The following is an 18280-nucleotide window of genomic DNA, read 5'->3' on the forward strand; positions in this document are numbered from 1 at the left end:
AAAATCCATTTTTTTTTAAAGTCATTGATTTTTATCCACCCTGGTTCAAAGAGACCCATTGCTGGCAGTTGTCCGTTTCCTAATGTAGACTAAGCTTTGAAAAGCAGTAATATCTGAGACCCTTTCTCCCTCTTTCTCCCCCCTCTCCCCCTGAAGTTCTGGTTTACAGCAAAATAGATGCAAGTTTACAATGTAATATGGCAAGGGGGAAAATGCTAACGGGATTAGCTCTGTCTGTACTGCACTTAACATACTGCTCCTAGTTCTGGGCATCTTAATTTCTGAAAGATAAAGAAAATTGCAGGGAATTTGGAGAGGAGCAAGAAAACGGATTACGGGGCAGGAAATAATGGCTTATGAGGAAAGAAACTAGTATTACAAGTATTTGATTAATTTCTTTCTTCTGATAAATATTGCTTGGGTAAGTAACAGGACACAGTCCTCTAAGGGTTTGTCTATATTTAAAATGCTGCAGTAGCGCAACTGCACTGCTGTAGCACTTCAGTGAAGTTACTGCCTACGCTAAGGGGAGGATTCTCCCATCGGTGTAGGTAATTCTCCTGCCCAAGAGGCACTGTCTACACTGGAGGTTAGGTTGGTTTGAGTGTGTCACTCAGGGATGTGGATTTTTCACACCCTGAGTGATGTAATACCAACCTAATTTTCTAGTGTAGACTAGACCTATGTGTTTGAATGGTGTGAAGATCAGAGGGACGGAGGATTGGTTATAAGTCAGTAGAAGGAGATGTAACTAAGGGTATGTCTACATTTAAACATGTACAGCGGCACAGCTGCAATGCTGCAGCTACACCAATGTAGCACTTAAGTATAAACACTACCTACGCCCAAGAGAGGGGTTCTCCCATTGGTGTAGGTAATCCATCTCCCTGAGAGGTGGATTCTTCCATCGACCTAGCACTGTCTACAGTGGGGGTTAGATCAGCATAGCAACATCTCTCAGGGATGTGAATTTTTTACACTCCTGAGAGACGTAGTTATGTTGCTATAAGTCCCCAGTGTAACCCTAAGGCCTGGTCTACACTAGGCGTTTATGTCGAAGTTAGCGCCGTTACATCGAATTAACCCTGCACCCGTCCACACTGCGATGCTATTTAGTTCGACATAGAGGTCTCTTTAATTCGACTTCTGTACTCCTCCCCGACGAGGGGAGTAGCGCTAAATTCGACATGGCCATGTCAAATTAGGCTAGGTGTGGATGGAAATCGACGCTAATAGCTCCGGGAGCTATCCCACAGTGCACCACTCTGTTGACGCTCTGGACAGCAGTGCGAGCTCGGATGCTCTGACCAGCCACACAGGAAAAGCCCCGGGAAAATTTGAATTGGAATTCCTTTTCCTGTCTGGCCAGTTTGAATCTCATTTCCTGTCTGGACATCGTGGCGAGCACAGCAGCACTGGCAACGATGCAGAGCTCTCCAGCAGTGATGGCCGTGCAGTCTGTGAATAGAAAGAGAGCCCCAGCATGGACTGATCGTGAAGTCTTGGATCTCATCGCTGTGTGGGGCGATGAGTCCGTGCTTTCTGAGCTGCGATCCAAAAGAAGGAATGCAAAGATCTACGAGAAGATCTCTAAAGACATGGCAGAGAGAGGATACAGCCGGGATGCAACGCAGTGCCGCGTGAAAATCAAGGAGCTGAGACAAGGCTACCAGAAGACCAAAGAGGCAAACGGACGCTCCGGATCCCATCCCCAGACATCCCGTTTCTACGAGGCACTGCATTCCATCCTCGGTGCGGCCGCCACCACTACCCCACCAGTGACCGTGGACTCTGAGGATGGGATACTGTCCACGGCCGGTTCCTCGGACATGTTAGGGGACGGGGAAGATGAGGAAGGAGATGAGGAGGGCGAGGCAGTCGGCAGCTCTCACAACGCTGATTTCCCCGACAGCCAGGATCTCTTCATCACCCTTACAGAGATCCCCTACGAAGCGTCCCGAGCCGTTACCCCGGACACAGAATCTGGTGAAGGATCAGCCAGTAAGTGTTGTAAACATCTAAACATTTATTTTAAACAAAACAGGAATATTAACAATTAAAAGAATGGGTTGTTCATGATTAGTGTGCCCTAGGCGCTTAACGGTTTAGTAAGGGGCAGTGCAAGTTTTGAAAAGAAATCTAGCAATGTCCGGTTTTCAGTGATTGTCCTGCACAAGCCGCTCTACTGTTTATTCCCTGCTACTGCAGCTACAGTAAAATGCGGTCTATGTGTCCGGGGATAGAGCAGTAATCCTCCTGGGACATCTCGATGAAGCTCTCCTGGAGGTAACTTGAAAGCCGTTGCATGAGGTTCTTGGGGAGAGCGGCCTTATTGGGTCCTCCGAAGTACGACACGTTGCCGCGCCACGAGATTATCAAGTACTCCGGGATCATTGCTCTGCACAGCAGGGCGGCATACGGCCCTGGTCTTTGGAGGCTTTCCCGGAGCATTCTCTCTTTGTCGCTCTCGGAGATCCTCATCAGGGTGATGTCGGCCATGGTGACCTGCTTTTAATTAGGTAGGGGAATGTTAGTGTTGGGACTGCTTTCCCATTCCTTTACAGAACTGTAACCGCTGGTTTGCAGCCACGCGGTGGAGGCGGGAGAGGGGCAGCCGAAAGGGATCGTTCCCGGGGACAGCCGCGAGGGGGTGGGACAGGGGCAGAGTTCCCGCTTGCCGGATTGCTGGCAGCAGGGACTGACATTGATTTAAATGTGAAATGAGGCCAGTGGTAATATAAAAGTTTTAAACTGCCACAAGTGTACGGCTTACCATGTCTGCCTGCAACAGAAATTCCGTTGTGCTGCCTCGCTTCTCAAATGTGCTGTTCAAGACCCCAGGCACTGAATGCGAAGGCCGAGAATTCGACCTTGTGCTGAGTGCGCATGTGAAAGGTGCTGTGCATGGTCTTGTTCACAGAGAAAGACTATGTTCTTTGTTCACAACTACATTTATCTTTCTTAGGAATTCACTCCCTTTTTCCCATTTCCACAGCCCCGTCTGCGACTGTCTCACAACCTAGCCTGGAATCACACTCCCAGAGGCTAGCGCGGATTAGGCGTAGGAAGAAGAGGACACGGGAGGACATGTTCTCTGAGCTTATGGCCTGTTCCCAAGCCCAGGCAGCACAGCAGACCCAGTGGCGGGAGAACTTGACCCGAATGCACCAAGCCAACATGGATCGGGAGGAGAGGTGGCGGCAGGAAGACCAGCAGGCGACTCAAACGCTGCTTGGACTACTGAGGGAGCAAACGGACACACTCCGGCGCCTTGTGGATGTTCTGCAGGAACGGAGGCAGGAGGACAGAGCCCCGCTGCAGTCCATCTGTAACCGCCATCCCCCGCCACCAAGTCCCATACCCACCTCACCCAAAGTGCAAAGAAGGAGAGGCGGCAGAGTCCCTGCTAAGTCTCACTCCACCCCTGCAGAGAGCTCTAGTAGCAGAAGGCTCTCATTTCCCAAAATTTGAAAAGTTCTTTCCTTCCCGCCTGACAGAAGCCCACGTCCAAGTTTCACCTCCCAATGCCATGTGTAGTTGATAATAAAAAATTCGTTTCTGTTAACTACTGTTTCAATCATGTTCTTTTGGAGGAGGAGGGGAAAGGGGGTTGGTAATTGGACAGGACAGTCTCCTTTGGCAGGGTACATAGTCGGGGGCAGGCACAGCAGCAGGGCACATACACAGTGCAGTGATGCAGTGACTAGTTACCCCGGTTAGTCTGGGAGGTTGTTTTCATGTTATGTTGGGGGGGGGGGTTGCTCTGTGACTTTGTGGCGGGGGAGGGCAGTTACAGATCTTGAGCGCCGGTCCTTAGGCAGGATCACAGAGCCACACAGCAGGGGATCTGTAACCGTCCTCCCCCTGCCACAAAGTCAAATAGACCCCCCCATACACACAGTCCCGATCAGGAGGGGTGACAGGCTCCGTTGAAACAAGCATCCCACCGCAGCGGAGCCTGTCAATCCTTGAGTTTAGAAGCTGCATTCGCGTCACAACACTACACCCGCTCCGCACCACAGTCTGCGTCCCAGTTTTAAAAAATTCCCGCGAAAACAGTATTAAAGAAAACGGTGTGCTTTAACAAAGTAGAACTATTTTTATTTCGACACGTGTGTTGGAGGGGGGGTGAAGGGGGTATGTAACTGGATAGGATAGTCAACATTACCTGGGTAAAGAAACGGGGGCAGGTTTAGCTTCTCAGTACACAAACTATAAAGTCACAGGTTACCCTGCTCACTCAGGAACTTTGCTTTCAAAGCCTCCCGGATGCACAGCGCTTCCCGCTGGTCTCTTCTAATCGCCCGGCTGTCTGGCTGTGAGTAATCACCAGCCAGGCTATTTTCCTCAACCTCCCACCCCGCCATAAAGTCTCCCCCTTGCTCTCACAGAGATTGTGGAGCACACAGCAAGCTGCTATAACAATGGGGATATTGGTTTCGCTGAGATCACAGCGAGTCAGTAAGCTTCTCCATCTCCCCTTGAGACGGCCAAAAGCACACTCCACCACCATTCTGCACTTGCTCAGCCGGTAGTTGAAGAGTTCTTTTTCAGTGTCCAGGGCGCCAGTATAGGGCTTCATGAGCCAGGGCATTAGCGGGTAGGCTGGGTCCCCGAGGATGACTATAGGCATCTCCACATCCCCAACAGTTATTTTGTGGTCCGGGAAGTAAATACCTTGTTGCAGCCGTCTAAACAGACCAGAGTTCCTGAAAACACGAGCGTCATGAACCTTGCCTGGCCATCCCACGTAGATGTTGGTAAAACGTCCCCTGTGGTCCACCAGTGCTTGCAGCACCATGGAAAAGTAGCCCTTTCGGTTAATGTACTGGGTGGCCTGGTGGTCCGGTGCCAGGATAGGGATGTGAGTTCCATCTATGGCCCCACCACAGTTTGGGAATCCCATCGCTGCGAAACCATCTATGATCGCCTCCACGTTTCCCAGGGTCACTACCTTTGGCAGCAGTACATCAACGATTGCCTTCGCTACTTGCATCACAACAACCCCCACGGTAGATTTGCCCACCCCAAACTGGTTCGCGACTGACCGGTAGCTGTCTGGCGTTGCAAGCTTCCAGAGGGCTATGGCCACTCGCTTCTGTACACTCAGTGCAGCTCGCAACTGGGTGTCACTGCGCTTCAGGGCAGGGGACAGCAACTCACAAAGTTCCAGGAAAGTTCCCTTCCGCATGCGAAAGTTTCGCAGCCACTGGGATTCATCCCAGACCTGCAGCACTATGCGGTCCCACCACTCAGTGCTTGTCTCCCGTGCCCAGAATCGCCGTTCCACGGCATCAACATGACCCATTGCCACTGTGATGTCCTCGGCGCTGGGTCGCCTGCTTTCTGACAGGTCTGTGCTACTCTCAGACTTCAGGACATCACTGCGGTGCCGTAGCCTCCTCGCCTGACTTTTCTGCATCTGCCTCAGGGAAACCTTTATGATAAGCTGCGAGACGTTGAGAGCGGCCACAACTGCAGCGATGGTCGCAGCGGGCTCCATGCTCGGAGTACAGTGGCGTCCGCGCTGTCAATGACTGGAAAAGCGCGCGAACTGTTTTCCCGCCGGCGCTTTCAGGGAGGGAGGGCGGGAGTGATGGACGGATGACGACAGTTTCCCAAAAGCACCCTCGACTCATTTTGTTACCCAGAAGGCATTGCCGGCTACACCCAGAATTCCAATGGGCAGAGGGGACTGCGGGAACTGTGGGATAGCTGACCACAGTGCACCGCTTCGAATGTCGACGCTTTCTCCATTAGTGTGGACGCACAAAGTCGAATTACTGTCCTTAGTGTGGACACACACGTTCGACTTTGCAATATCGATTACAAAAATTCGATGCAAGTAAAATCGAACTACTCTCGTAGTGTAGACAAGGCCTAAGAGAAATGGGATGCCAAGCATACTGGGCTTGACCTAAACAAAGCTGCATCAGTTTTACTGAAGGTGTGATTTTTAAGGTGTTTTGGTTAAACCAGTGCAACTTTCTGTATGTAGACAATCATTTAGTTGTGGAGTATTTTTCCAAAGGAAACAGGGAAAAAGTCATTAATTGAGAGATTTAAAATGAAGCTGTACAAAGAACACTGCCAGATGGATTCAGTAGAAGATCTAAGGGTGTATTCCATCTTGAATATCAGTATTTTTGTCAACTTAAGACCCTTTAGTAGACTCATTGGTCCAGGTAACTCTTAAGTGGGTTGTTTTTTATTCCAAGTGTAAGGGACTTAGACTTTTCTTAAGTTTCAGATCAAGTTCTTAAATCTTAAACTCAGTTTTCTTACTGTTCTGAAAGCAAGAAATACCACGCCCTGAGGTTGGTAGAAGTCAGTGAGAGCTTTGGGTGCTCTAAGGATCAGAAATATAGATAACATTTCAAATTGCTAGCCATTGTGAGTACTTTTTATGAGAAAATACCTATGTTTTTCAGAGTAACCCAAAGGCTCGTGAAGTAATGCAGAGGAACAGGCCTCCAAAAAACTGTAGAGAAGCTTTTACTGCTGAGGGTGATCAAGTGTTTGAGAGACGTTATTATTCATCTGATAATACCAGGCCAAAATTCCTAAGTAAAGACGTGGAAGCAGAAATAAGGTTAGTGTCATGTATTGCTGAAGTGTAAAGTATTCTCTCTCAAGGTGTTAGAAGTAACATCTTTTGCTCTTTGTCCTTCTACTCCTGTTTGAGGGTTTCAGGAGTGTTTTAAAGCACAAAATCAAAAAAGAACCCTTCCCTCTGCATTGTAGAAAAAGGTACCCTTCTCTTCAATTGACCTTTCTTTTCTTGTAGACTTAACTCCATGACTGTACCTGCATCACACTTTTTTCTTGTGAAGTTTTTTTTCCTCATTAGACTTATTAAAATCACGTATATATTTTCCAGAAGTACCTTTTGTAATAGATTCATATTCTTGAGTTCCTTCTTAATTGTTTTGAGCTTGTGGCATGTGGATATGGCCCAAAGACATGGGATTTGCAGAGGCAACTTACTCTGAGAAATCCAGTTACCTTCCTTTAATTTTTGTAGCCTTAGCCAAAGAGCAAGCCTGAAATGAAAGGTCTCTAAAAATACTATGATTTGGTTGAGTGTAAGATAACTTAGTTTTTCTATTCCAAATTAGCCTCACGCCAATTGCCCTTTGTTAAAAGATTTGTAGCTGTTTTGTTAGGGCATGTTTACACTACAAAATTAAGTCAAGCTAATTTACGTCGGCATACAGCTGCTGCTGCAGTAATTACATTGCTTGTGCATGTCTACACTTAGTTCTGTATGTCAGTGGTGTGCATCCTCACCAGGAGCACTTGTATCAATTTGGGACATTGTGGGATGACTTTTGAAAGCCAGTAACAGTCTATATAAGCAATGCAGGGTCTACACTGACACTGTGTCAACCTAACTACATCAACATTGACTCTGTGCCTCTCATGGAGGTGGAGTTAAGTCAGCATAGCAGGGCAGTTATGTTGGCGGGAGCAAAATTTTAGTGTAGACACTTACTTCCTGGTCCGATGTAAGCGATCTATCTTCTGGGATCAATTTATCGCATCTTGTCTAGACGCGATAAATCGATCCCAGATCGATCCCGGAAGTGCTTGCCGTCGACGCCGGTGCTCCAGCTCAGCGAGAGGAGTACGCGGCATCGACGGGGGAGCCTGCCTGCCGCGTCTGGACCCGCGGTAAATTCGGACTAAGGTACTTCGAATTCAGCTACGTTATTAACGTAGCTGAATTTGCGTACCTTAGTCCGAAGTGGGGGGTTAGTGTGGACCAGGCCTTACATTGTTAGATCAATGTAAGCTGTCTTGTGTTAACCTAACTCTGTAGTGTAGGCCAGGCCTCAGTTCCAAGCATTTGGCATACCTACGTGCAGCTATATGTAGTCATCTTGATTATTCTGGTTACTTTTTCAAAATAGCAAGCTTTAAAAGAAAACCAGCATTTATTCTTGAGAGATTTCAGTGGTGGTGGTAATAACTTCTTTGACCAACTCCAATTAGTACCATTAAAATACTTTATTTTGGGGGCTGAGCTATAATGCAGATGAAGTGAGAAAATAGGGCACTGTTGAATTAAAAATGTATTGAAAAGAAATTTTCCTTAACTTATTAACACCTAAGATGTTTAAAATTCTGTGAGCTCTAATAACAACTTTTTGCTATTTAGGGTGTGGTTTAGTATTTATATTTTTCTCCATTTAGATTATTAAAATAAACCAGTCTGCTTCTCTTATGTTAATAGTCAGTTTCAAGTCCACTACTTTTTTCAAGTTTTCAGTTGTTACCAAAATGCTACAATATTTCTGTTGCAAATTTTGTAAGTGGAGGGAAGTGTTTTTATATTAAAAAAAAAAAAAACCCACACACACAACAAAAAGTCTCCCTTAGAACATAAAATAGATGGGACGAGTATGTCATTTCCTTTAGTCTCTTGTATTATAAACATTATATTTTTATTAAGCCTTATACTATAAAAATATTATTAAACCTTATATTGGGATCCTGCTTAATCTGTTGTTTCTTTTAAACACTACCACTATATTGCCTATTTTGAAATATGCATGTTTTACTGCAAAAAGTGTTTTTTACTATGGTCGGCTGAGATGCTGCCACTGCCATTTCCAGTTATGAAAGCTATATATGAGTATTTTGTCCACTCTATATGAAGGTTAACTAGAGTGTCTGTTTTGCTTTTTAAGTGAATTTACTGCTCACTAAAAGTGCCATATTAACAATCCTGAGGATTGAAATCCTTCTTAAAAAGAACAAGTATGGGAGGTGGTAAGCCAGGTTTCTCCATACAGACTTAGTTACTTTGCTCCAACCACAGTTCTGTCTGGTCTTAAAGTATACTAGCATTTTTAGAAGTAATAACACAGTTTAGTTCAGGCACTTGGCCTTTCTGCTAAGGCTGCCAATAAGGGTTCTTAATGAGATGGTGGTTTATTTGACATGAATGCATACCCACTAGGGACTGAACAGAGACTACTAAATAACTATCAGATGATAACCAATTATGAACTAGTGAGCTAGTGATAAAGCATTCAATCTCCCTATCAGTCATTAGCACCTGTATCAGAATTTTTTTGTTTCATAGCCATTGTTCAGTCCATTTGGTAGAATTTGTAATTGGAGAGCATATAATCTTATGATAAATTTTATATTTTAAGTCACTTGCAGAAAGAAGTTGAAAACAAAATGGCACAGTTGTCAACATCTCAACATTGTTTACGTTCCAATGAAAATGAGACGAGACAGAATGAAGATTATCTTAATCGTTATCGTAGACAACAAAAAGAATTACAGGTAGAAATATGTAATAGACTGCTAAAATCAAAAATGCATCTGTTTTAGCCTATTGTATTAGTCTTTTTTAAACTTTTAAACAAGTGATTTTCGCATATATTTATTTGGTGGCTTTGCTTTTGTTTAAAAATGTGCCGAGTCTCAGGCTCTATTGTTGTTAAGTGTCCTTGCATCATGCAGCTAGATTTATGCTCGCATGCTTCCCTTGTTATTCTATGAATGCTCACTAGGGTTTTCACTTTCCTTGGGAGACCAATATAATAAATACCGCTTTCTAGGATGTGTATTCCTGATCTTCAGTCTAATTTCTTAATTTCATCCCATTAATCCTTGTTTATGTTTTATTCAAACATAAGTAACTTACCTTCCTGTTTAGCATTTGCATCCTTCAGCTGTTTATGTATTAATGTTGTGACACTTCCTAGGGGTACCCAGGTTGTGAGGCACCTTGCTAACACCCATTTTTAATGTGAGGAAGCCTTGTCTGTACCTGCCTCGGGTCAACTCCTTGACTCTCCAAGCCACAGGCCACGCAAGCACTCAGGCTCTGCTGTCCCTCATGCAGCTAGCAATAGGCATATGCCAAACCCCGAATCCTCCGAGCAGTCCCTTGCGATATTGAGCTCCTTATCCATTGGACATTCACAGAATTACCAGACAAACTGTTCCCAAAGGAACAGTACACCACAGCTTAACACAGAGCCACCTAACAGACAATACTTATTTTCATTCATAGAGAAAATCAAGTGTAAATTTATTTAATGAAGACTATAGATTCGAGTGATAACAAACAAAAATACATTATACCCCCAATTATTTGAATAGCATAGATTCTGATAATCGGGAGTTTGGATAATCAGGAGGGCAGGAGCCATTTATCCATTCAGCAGTGGGGTGGCCTTCCCCACAGCCATCTTCCTTGCAGTCCTGGCTGTGAGGGCCTCTGCTCTGCCCCACTTACTCAATCCCCTGACTGTGGGGCTGCAAAGTTCTCCCTGCAGGGCTGGTGACACCCTGTCTCTGCAGGCACCAGGCATGGAGGGAGGCTGCAGTCCTAGTGAGGCAGAGCAGAGACCCCCAGCCAGAACTCTGCTCTGCCCCACCAGGACCACAGCCATCTTGCACCTTGCAACCTCCAGGTGCTGGTGGGTGTCACCAGCCCCGCAGCGGCGCAGGGAGCCCTTTGCAACTCTACTATCATGGCCACGTTGCTTGCTTACTCCCAAGACAGTAGCCTTGCAGAACCCATTCAGCAGCAGGGTGACCTTTCCTGCTGCTGGGGACTTGTTGTCCTTCTCTCATTTCTGGCCAGGGCTCTTTGCTGTATTATCCGAACCTCCACATTATCTGAATCCCTTCCTTGACCCCCAGGAGGATAAATGATGCATGCTGCGGAGGGCATGTATTTCATGCTGCAGGACAAGGAAGGAATTCACATAATGTGGACACGTTTCAGAGTGGTTGTCGTGTTAGTCTGTATCAGCAAAAACAATGTTGAGTACTTGTGGCACCTTAAAGGCTAACATATTTATTTGGGAAATAAGCTTTCGTGGGCTAACACCCGCTTCATCAGATGCATGGAGTGGAAAATACAGTAGGAAGAGAGGTAGAGGTAGAGGTAGAGGTTCAGATAATAGGGTTTTGGATAAATTTAAGTATATTGTATTGAAAACAAAGAGTTACAAATAAAATAATATTGTACCACATATACTAGTGCCTAAACTCAGCTAATAAAATGCCCTCTTGTCTAATAAAGTACTGCTTGCCCCAAAGGCTGTCTCACAGCATTCTTCAACCAGGATGACTGAGATCCACCTTTCATGAGACCAAGCCTGCTGGTAGCCTGTCTTCCCCCAGATGAAGGATGCCAGGGCATCTTTGTGCACTGCTAGATATTGTAAGACCAGTCCTTTGTTCTTTACCTTTAAAACAGACACCCCACCTTCCATTGTTCCTGTTAAGTTTCCTTCTGAAGTCCCTACAGTCTCAGCATTGGCGTTTAATTTTTTATGTTAATAGACTTCTGTTGTAAGACACACAACAGAAAGCAAGGGAGATAATGGTCTTCCACCTCCTGTCTGATGGAATCAGTCTCAGGGCATGCGACTGCTACAAGACCTTAAGAACATAATTTCTTTATCTATGTCTACCTATATCTGTATATTTGTAGATATTATTTGCATATACATTTCGCAGAGATTATGATGACCAGTGTGATAAAGGCTTTCAATAGAAACCTTCAGAGACATTTCGGTGAACTAGAATGTAAATACCTATCCAGGGGATCCCTGTAGCCCTTAAGACCTCCTGTGCCCTCTTCCAATTGGCATCACAAATGGTCCTTGGGTCGCAAATGTCTCTTTCCTTCCCTCCATATTCCCTTAGTTATTGTTTAATTGAGTTGTGCATATTTAGTTACTTTTACCTTTCCTTATAAATCTCTTTCCAATCAGTCGTCATTCTTGTTCTCAGAATGCCTCTTTATAGTAGTAGGCTAGGTTCTACAGTTCACTTATATTGGCCAATGATGCTCAAATTATCAGGTAAACAATCGCCTAGTGTCCTATTATGGAAGTATGTGCACTGAAGTGCATATAAACAGTCGTATAGTATCAGCATATGGACCAAAATTTAACTACTGCAGAAAAATATTTGAAGGTGGTTTTTTTTATGTAACATAGCAAAGTTTTACTGTCCATTATTTTGAGAAAAATGTAATTAATGCAAATGTAATTTTTAAACATTACTTCTCTTCGGAGCGCCTGCACTTCTGGATCAAAATGTCCTTGTTTTGGTATGTATTTTGGGTTACCTGTTTAACTTTCTAAGAAAAAAATGTTTCCTTTTTCAGATGAAAATAAGAAGAATAAACATAGAAATAGCAGATCTTGAGAATGTAGAAGAACACCAATCAGTAGACATCTCCACATTAGTAAGAATGATTAATGTATTCTTTCTTACCTTGATGTATTATTCTATTTTTTTAAATGCTAGTAATGAAAACTTGTGTTTGGCTAAAGCATGTTTTGATCTGACGGCAACCAATCTTGATCTGAAGACAACACGAGAGACAATCCACCACTTCTCTTTGTTCCCATAGTTAATCACCCTTGCTTAAAAAATAATATATACAAAAAATTGTGCCTTACTCCCAGACTGAATTTGTCTGGTTTAGCTTCCAGCCATTGGTTCTTGTTACTCCTTTCTTTGCTAGATTAAAAAGCCTTTTAGTACCCGGTATTTTCTTATTATGGTTCTTGTCACTCCATTCTGTGCTAGATTAAAAAGCCTTTTAGTACACAATATTTTCTTTGCACTGTAATCAAGTCACCTCTCAATCATATTTCTGATAAACTAAAAAGATTGAGTTCTTTAAGCCTCACACTATAAGGCATTTTCTCTCACCCTGGAATCATCTTTGTGGCTCTTTTTTGTACGCTCTCCAATTTTTCAATATTCTTTTTAAAATGGATACTTGGAGATCATTGATGACAATGTTGAAGACTGACTTAGACTCCTGTGCCTAGGGCAAATGAGGCAACCCATTTGTTTCCAGTGCTATCTGTACAGACCAAGATGTTTGACTCCACCTTAAGTCATCTCCATAATGGCAGCATCCTTTTAAATTGTACTGTGATGGCATCGGGCCTAGCACCAATCTCTGCAGAGCCCCACTAGAAACACCCCCATTTAATGATGATTCCCCATTGACAATTACTTTTGAGATCTGCCAGCCAGTCCTTAATCCATTTATCATGCAGTTTATAATTTTTGTGTGGTATTAAGTCAAATTCCTTATGTAAGTCTAAGTATATGATATCTACCCTGTTACCTTTATCAACTAAACTTTTGATCTCGTTAAGGTTTGTTTGACCAAACCTATTTTCCATAAAACCATGTTGACTTGCATTAATGATATTTTTATCCTTTAATTCTTTCTTAATTGAATCTGTATCAGCTTTTCCACTGTTTTGCCTGGGACTGAGGTCAGTCTAACCTGTCTGTAGTTAACTGAGTCATCCTACTTACCCTTTTTGAGTATTGGCACAACATTAGCATTCTTCCAGTCGTCTTGAATTTCCTTGGTATTCTAACATTTACCAAAAGTGAACATCAATGGGCCAGAAATCTTCTCAGCCAACTCTTTTGAGCACTGTTGGGTGCAAGTTCTTTGAGCCTGTTTAAGTATTTTTTATCCCTCGTAGATATTCTTGTTAGCTAATGTACTGGAAAAAAGCTTCATCATCCTCATGTGATACAAGTACATCATTCTGCTTCTTTCCAGTACAGCATAGAAATATTTATTGAATACTTCTGCCTTTTCTGCATTGTTATTAACAATTTTACCATCTCCATATAGTATTGTGCCTATAGTATTGCTGTAATTTATTTTGCTATTAATACACCTAAACTCCTTATTGTTCCAACACCTGCCAGTCATGATATTTTCCCTGATATTTTTAACTTCCCTTATCAATTTTCTAATTTGTGTTGATTGCCATCATGGCTTTTTGGTCATCTAATAAACTCTCAGTTCTCTGGTTTGACTTGGTTGTCTGTAACACCCCCTTCAGTATCCTCCTCCCGGGCTTGTTAGTTAGCCCATTGATCCATAGACATTCTTATTAGAGAATTGAATACACTGTTGCATGTAATCTCACATCCATAAAAGTGACTCTGAAATGAATATCTTGTACAATGACCGAGGGTGGTATTTTTTCTCTTAATTTTCAAACCTATGTTTATATGCTAACAGGAAGATGAAGCTCAAGAAAACAAACATAAGATGGTATCTGTTAAACGGGATATGGAACAGCAAAGGGGGAAAATGGAGGAATTGAAAAATATTCTACGAATGGCTGAACATAAACTTGAAGAAATTAAAGAAAAACTTCACCAAGTAGAAGAAATAGCCAGTCCAGTCAAGGTAGAAACCATACAAATATACAACTTTTAAAAACATATTTGATTTTCATTTGTTGGCAAACGTAGTACTAATCTTTAAAGAGGGGAACAAAGGATCTGGGGAATTATTCCAGTCAGCCTGACTTTGATATCTGGAAAGATACTGGAACAAACTATTAAACAATCAGTTTGAAAGCACCTAGAGAATAATAGGGTGATATGAAATAGCCAATATGTAAAGAATAAATCATGCCAAACCAACCTAATTTCCTTCTTTGACAGGTTACTGGTCTAGTTGATGTGGGGGGAGCTGTAGACATGATATATCTTGATTAGAGTAAGGCCTTTGATACAGTCCTACATGTTATTCTCATAAGCAAACTAGGGAAATGTGAATCTAGATTAAGTTACTATAAGGGCAATGCACAACTGATTGACAGATCATACTCACAATAATTATCAAGGATTCGCTGTCAAACTGGGAGAATGTATTTAGTGGGCTCCAACAGGGGTCAGTCCTGGATCCAGTACTATTCAGTATTTTCATTTAATGACTTGGATAACGGACTAGAGAGTATGCCTATAAAATTTGCAGATGACACCAAGCTGGGTGGGTTTGCAAGTGGTTTGGAGGACAGGATGAGAGTTCAAAACTACCTTGACAAATTCTCCAGTTGGTCTGAAATCAACAGATGAAATTCAATAAAGACAAGTGCAAAGTACTACCCTTAGGAAAGAAAAATTGAATGCATGTCTTTAAAATGGGGTATAGCAGGCTAGGCAGTAATATTGCTGAAAGAGTCTGGGGTTCTGGTGTTTCACAGATTGAACAGGAGCCAACAATATGGTGATGTCAAAAAGGCTAATATTCTGAGGTTTATTAACAGGAACATTGTATGTAAGGAAGTAGAGGTTATCGTTTTATTTTACTTGGCCACCGGTAAGGCTTCAGCTGGAGTAGTGTGTCCAGTTTCAGCCACCACATTTTAAGAATGGTGAGGGCAAACTGGAGATAGCCCAGAGATCAACAGCAAAAATAATCAAAGGTTTAGAAAAGCTTGCTTATGAGGAAATGTTAAAAAACTGGTTATTTTCAGAAAAGAAGACTGAGCGGGAGCCTGGTAACAGTTTTCAAAATATGTTAAGGGCTGTTATAAAGAAGATTGTGATCAATTGTCCTTCCTATCAGATGAAGGTAATTGGCTTAATCTTCAGCAAGGGAGATTTAGGTTAGATATTAGAAAAATCTTTCTAACTATCAAGATAGTTAAGTACTTTAGTAAGTTACCAGTTTATAAGAGAAGTGCCCATTTAATGGATTCTCTGTTCTCTTCCCATTTTTCAGTCCAGTGTTTCTGAGCTCTTCTTCCCAATGAGTAAAGAATTATACTGTTCCTTTACAGACCACATACAACCCCTAAAAGTTACCAGTATGGCAGAGGAGCAACACGAGGCATTCTCTTACTATACTCTTTCTGGCAGAATTGAGTGTGTGCTCTCACATAAATTGCTGTTACTGACACTGGAGTTCAGCGGGAATGACATTATAAAATGTGAAAATCTAGAAGCTATGTTATTGGAGCAGTAATGACTAAACATATTCTCCCATTTTAAGTTAGTAAACATTGGGGAGGTGTTCACAAATCTGCCATTCCAATTAAATGTGACATTTTGATTTGTTCCAAATAGGATGAATTAAACCAAGCTGACTTAGAATTGGAAAAGAGTAAACACCACTGGCAGCACTATGAAGAGAAACAGAAAGAGCATTTGGCATCCATAAAAAAAATTAAAGGAGAACTAGCTGCTAAAGAAAAAGAATTAAAGGTATGAGGGTTTTTGGCAATTTGTAGGGGACAAAAGTTGGGTATTCAAGGTCCATTTATTACTTGGATAGTCAGTTGTTCCCTCTGCTAAGTGAAGTTTCTGTTATTTTAAAATTAGTATCATAGTCCCTTGCTCTAACCCCAAGTACTCAAGAAATCTATCCTGCATACTATTGTCCGTATTTTAGTTGTCTTTAAGTATTGATTGCTAGGTTAGCTAAAAAGAACTTGAAGTGTATGGGGTGTAGTTTCCTTTTGATATATGTCTTAATGAAACATTATCGGGATTTTAAGCCTACCAGTTAACTTAAGTCTTTCTGTAGCCCCCCGTCTCCCACAATTCTGGACATCTGGGCTGTTCTCTCTCTGCCATTCACAGAGGTAGATTCAGCATTTTGGCGCCACATGGTCTGGTCACGCCTACTCTGCTTTTGCTTGTTGCCTCCACAGCCATAGACAGTGGTAGTTTCTTTTGTTCCTGCCTTCTCTCCTTCTATTTTAACTTTTCTGCACATTTTTTGGCAGGGAGCAGTATTCTCCCTCCTTGGCATTCCTCCTCTTCCCTGATCAGTTAATTCTTCAGGGTTTAACCCTCCCTGAGCCTCCCCTATTGTATCTCCCTCGTGGACAAAATCTTTTCTTTCCAAGGGAAATTCCTCCTTCTGTGCTTCCCAGGAGGTTGTGATTCCTTCGTTCTGTTCAACTGCAAAGGTGTGACACATCTTAGATGTCATAAGAAGTTTTGAAAGCATACAGAATCCACGGGAAGATTGGGCTCCTAATTCATTTCCTTCCACTCGAAATACCTTGGACTAAGAGCTTCCAAGTTCTCCATCACTAGGTGGAAAGACCATGTATTGTGGAAGCTTCTAAATCATCAAAGATTCCTCTCCGAGAAGGGATCAAGGTTCACACTCTCATGAGTGGAAAAAGCAAATGCATCCACTTTGGAAATTTGCAAAGTGACTATTTGGTCTACAGCTAACATCTTAAGTAAGCACTACAAGGTGAACCTTCTACCTTCTGTGAACACTGCCTGTGGTAGGAAGGTGCTGCAGGCAGTGATCCGAAAATAATAGACTTTTGAGCAAGCTCACGAATAGGGGAGGGTACTTCTTTCCTTCCAAATTTCTTGTTTCACAACCCTTCCTATATCCGTTCACTGCCGACTACTTCCCAGACATCCACAATTGTGAGAGACATTGGGCTGCGGAGCAGAAAATTTCTTACCGCTTTTCTTTCAGCTAGTATTGTCTCCCACAGTTTTACCCACTGTGGATGATGGTTAATGAGTAGAGTCATCTAATACGTGGAATTGTTACCATATGACTGTCTTCTTTCATCTAATGTACATAGTTATTTCATTATCTCTGGTATATGTGTTAATGATATTATGCAAGGTTTAAAGCTTGGGAATAACTCATCTGGCAGCAAGCGGGAGCAGTGTGTCATCAAAACACTGATCTACCTCCATGAGCTGCTGAGAGAAGAGACCAGTCCAGACATACAGAATTGTGGGAGACACTGCTAGCAGAAAGGAAATTATTAGTAAGAACTTTTCCATTAGATAACTCAGGTTTACCAAGCCAAGAATGCTGCTTTTGTACCAGTGGGGAATATATGATGAAAATGTCTTCACCCAGTAAAATTTATACTTACTGTCTCAGATCTGAAAACAAATAGCAGTTTTTCTGAACATTGCTTTTGTTCAGGGTGATAATACATCACAGGAAAAATCAGATAGTTTTTATAAAATCATCAATATGGCATATAAACACAAATGTAATCATCAAGAGAGCTCTATGAAAGGATTCAAGACTGAAGACTATATAGATCCTAAACTTCAGAGGAAAGTATCTAGCAAATGGCAGGAGCCAGTGGGGACAGACACAAGCATTAGACTTTTGACCAGTGGCTGCAACTTTATTATAATTTAGAACAGCAAAAAACACACAAAAAAACAAAAACAAACCCAACCAACCAACAAGACATTTCCAAGAGAGGATTGCAATCAATGGCTTGCAAGGAACTCATTAATATTCATACAATATTTGCCCTTTCAAATATAATTAGATACATGTTTTCCCATTGATGAGAGCATCATAAAATTCAAATGAGGATAATTGATTAAGCAAAATGTTAAATTAAAATGTTTGTATAAAACAAAGAAATTTCATAAATTTTGTGAATAGGGCTGTCAATCACAGTTAACTCACGGGATTAATTTAAATTAATCGCGATTAAAAAAA

General features: G+C 42.4%; 2 protein-coding genes across 5 annotated transcripts in view; both read left to right on the forward strand.

Moving 5' to 3' along the window:
- SMC6 (structural maintenance of chromosomes 6) overlaps positions 1–18280 on the forward strand; it is a 90929-nt gene that overhangs the window by 48609 nt on the left and 24040 nt on the right. For all 4 annotated transcript variants that reach the window (XR_010599399.1, XM_065587648.1, XM_005293076.5 and 1 more), the window contains 5 exons: positions 6432–6592; positions 9165–9300; positions 12152–12232; positions 14057–14227; positions 15895–16032. Coding sequence is in view for 3 of the 4 variants with exons in the window: in XM_065587648.1 (XP_065443720.1) it covers positions 6432–6592; positions 9165–9300; positions 12152–12232; positions 14057–14227; positions 15895–16032 (687 nt within the window). In the remaining variant the exon portion in view is untranslated. The remainder of the gene's footprint in view (positions 1–6431; positions 6593–9164; positions 9301–12151; positions 12233–14056; positions 14228–15894; positions 16033–18280) is intronic.
- Positions 1274–3565, forward strand: LOC135982184 (uncharacterized). The gene is made up of 2 exons (XM_065587650.1): positions 1274–2001; positions 2996–3565. Exons 1-2 carry the CDS (start codon positions 1425–1427, stop codon positions 3469–3471), a joined length of 1053 nt encoding a protein of 350 aa, XP_065443722.1. The 5' UTR covers positions 1274–1424; the 3' UTR covers positions 3472–3565.

Source organism: Chrysemys picta, chromosome 3, assembly GCF_011386835.1.
Source record: "Chrysemys picta bellii isolate R12L10 chromosome 3, ASM1138683v2, whole genome shotgun sequence".
Taxonomy (NCBI): domain Eukaryota; kingdom Metazoa; phylum Chordata; order Testudines; family Emydidae; genus Chrysemys; species Chrysemys picta.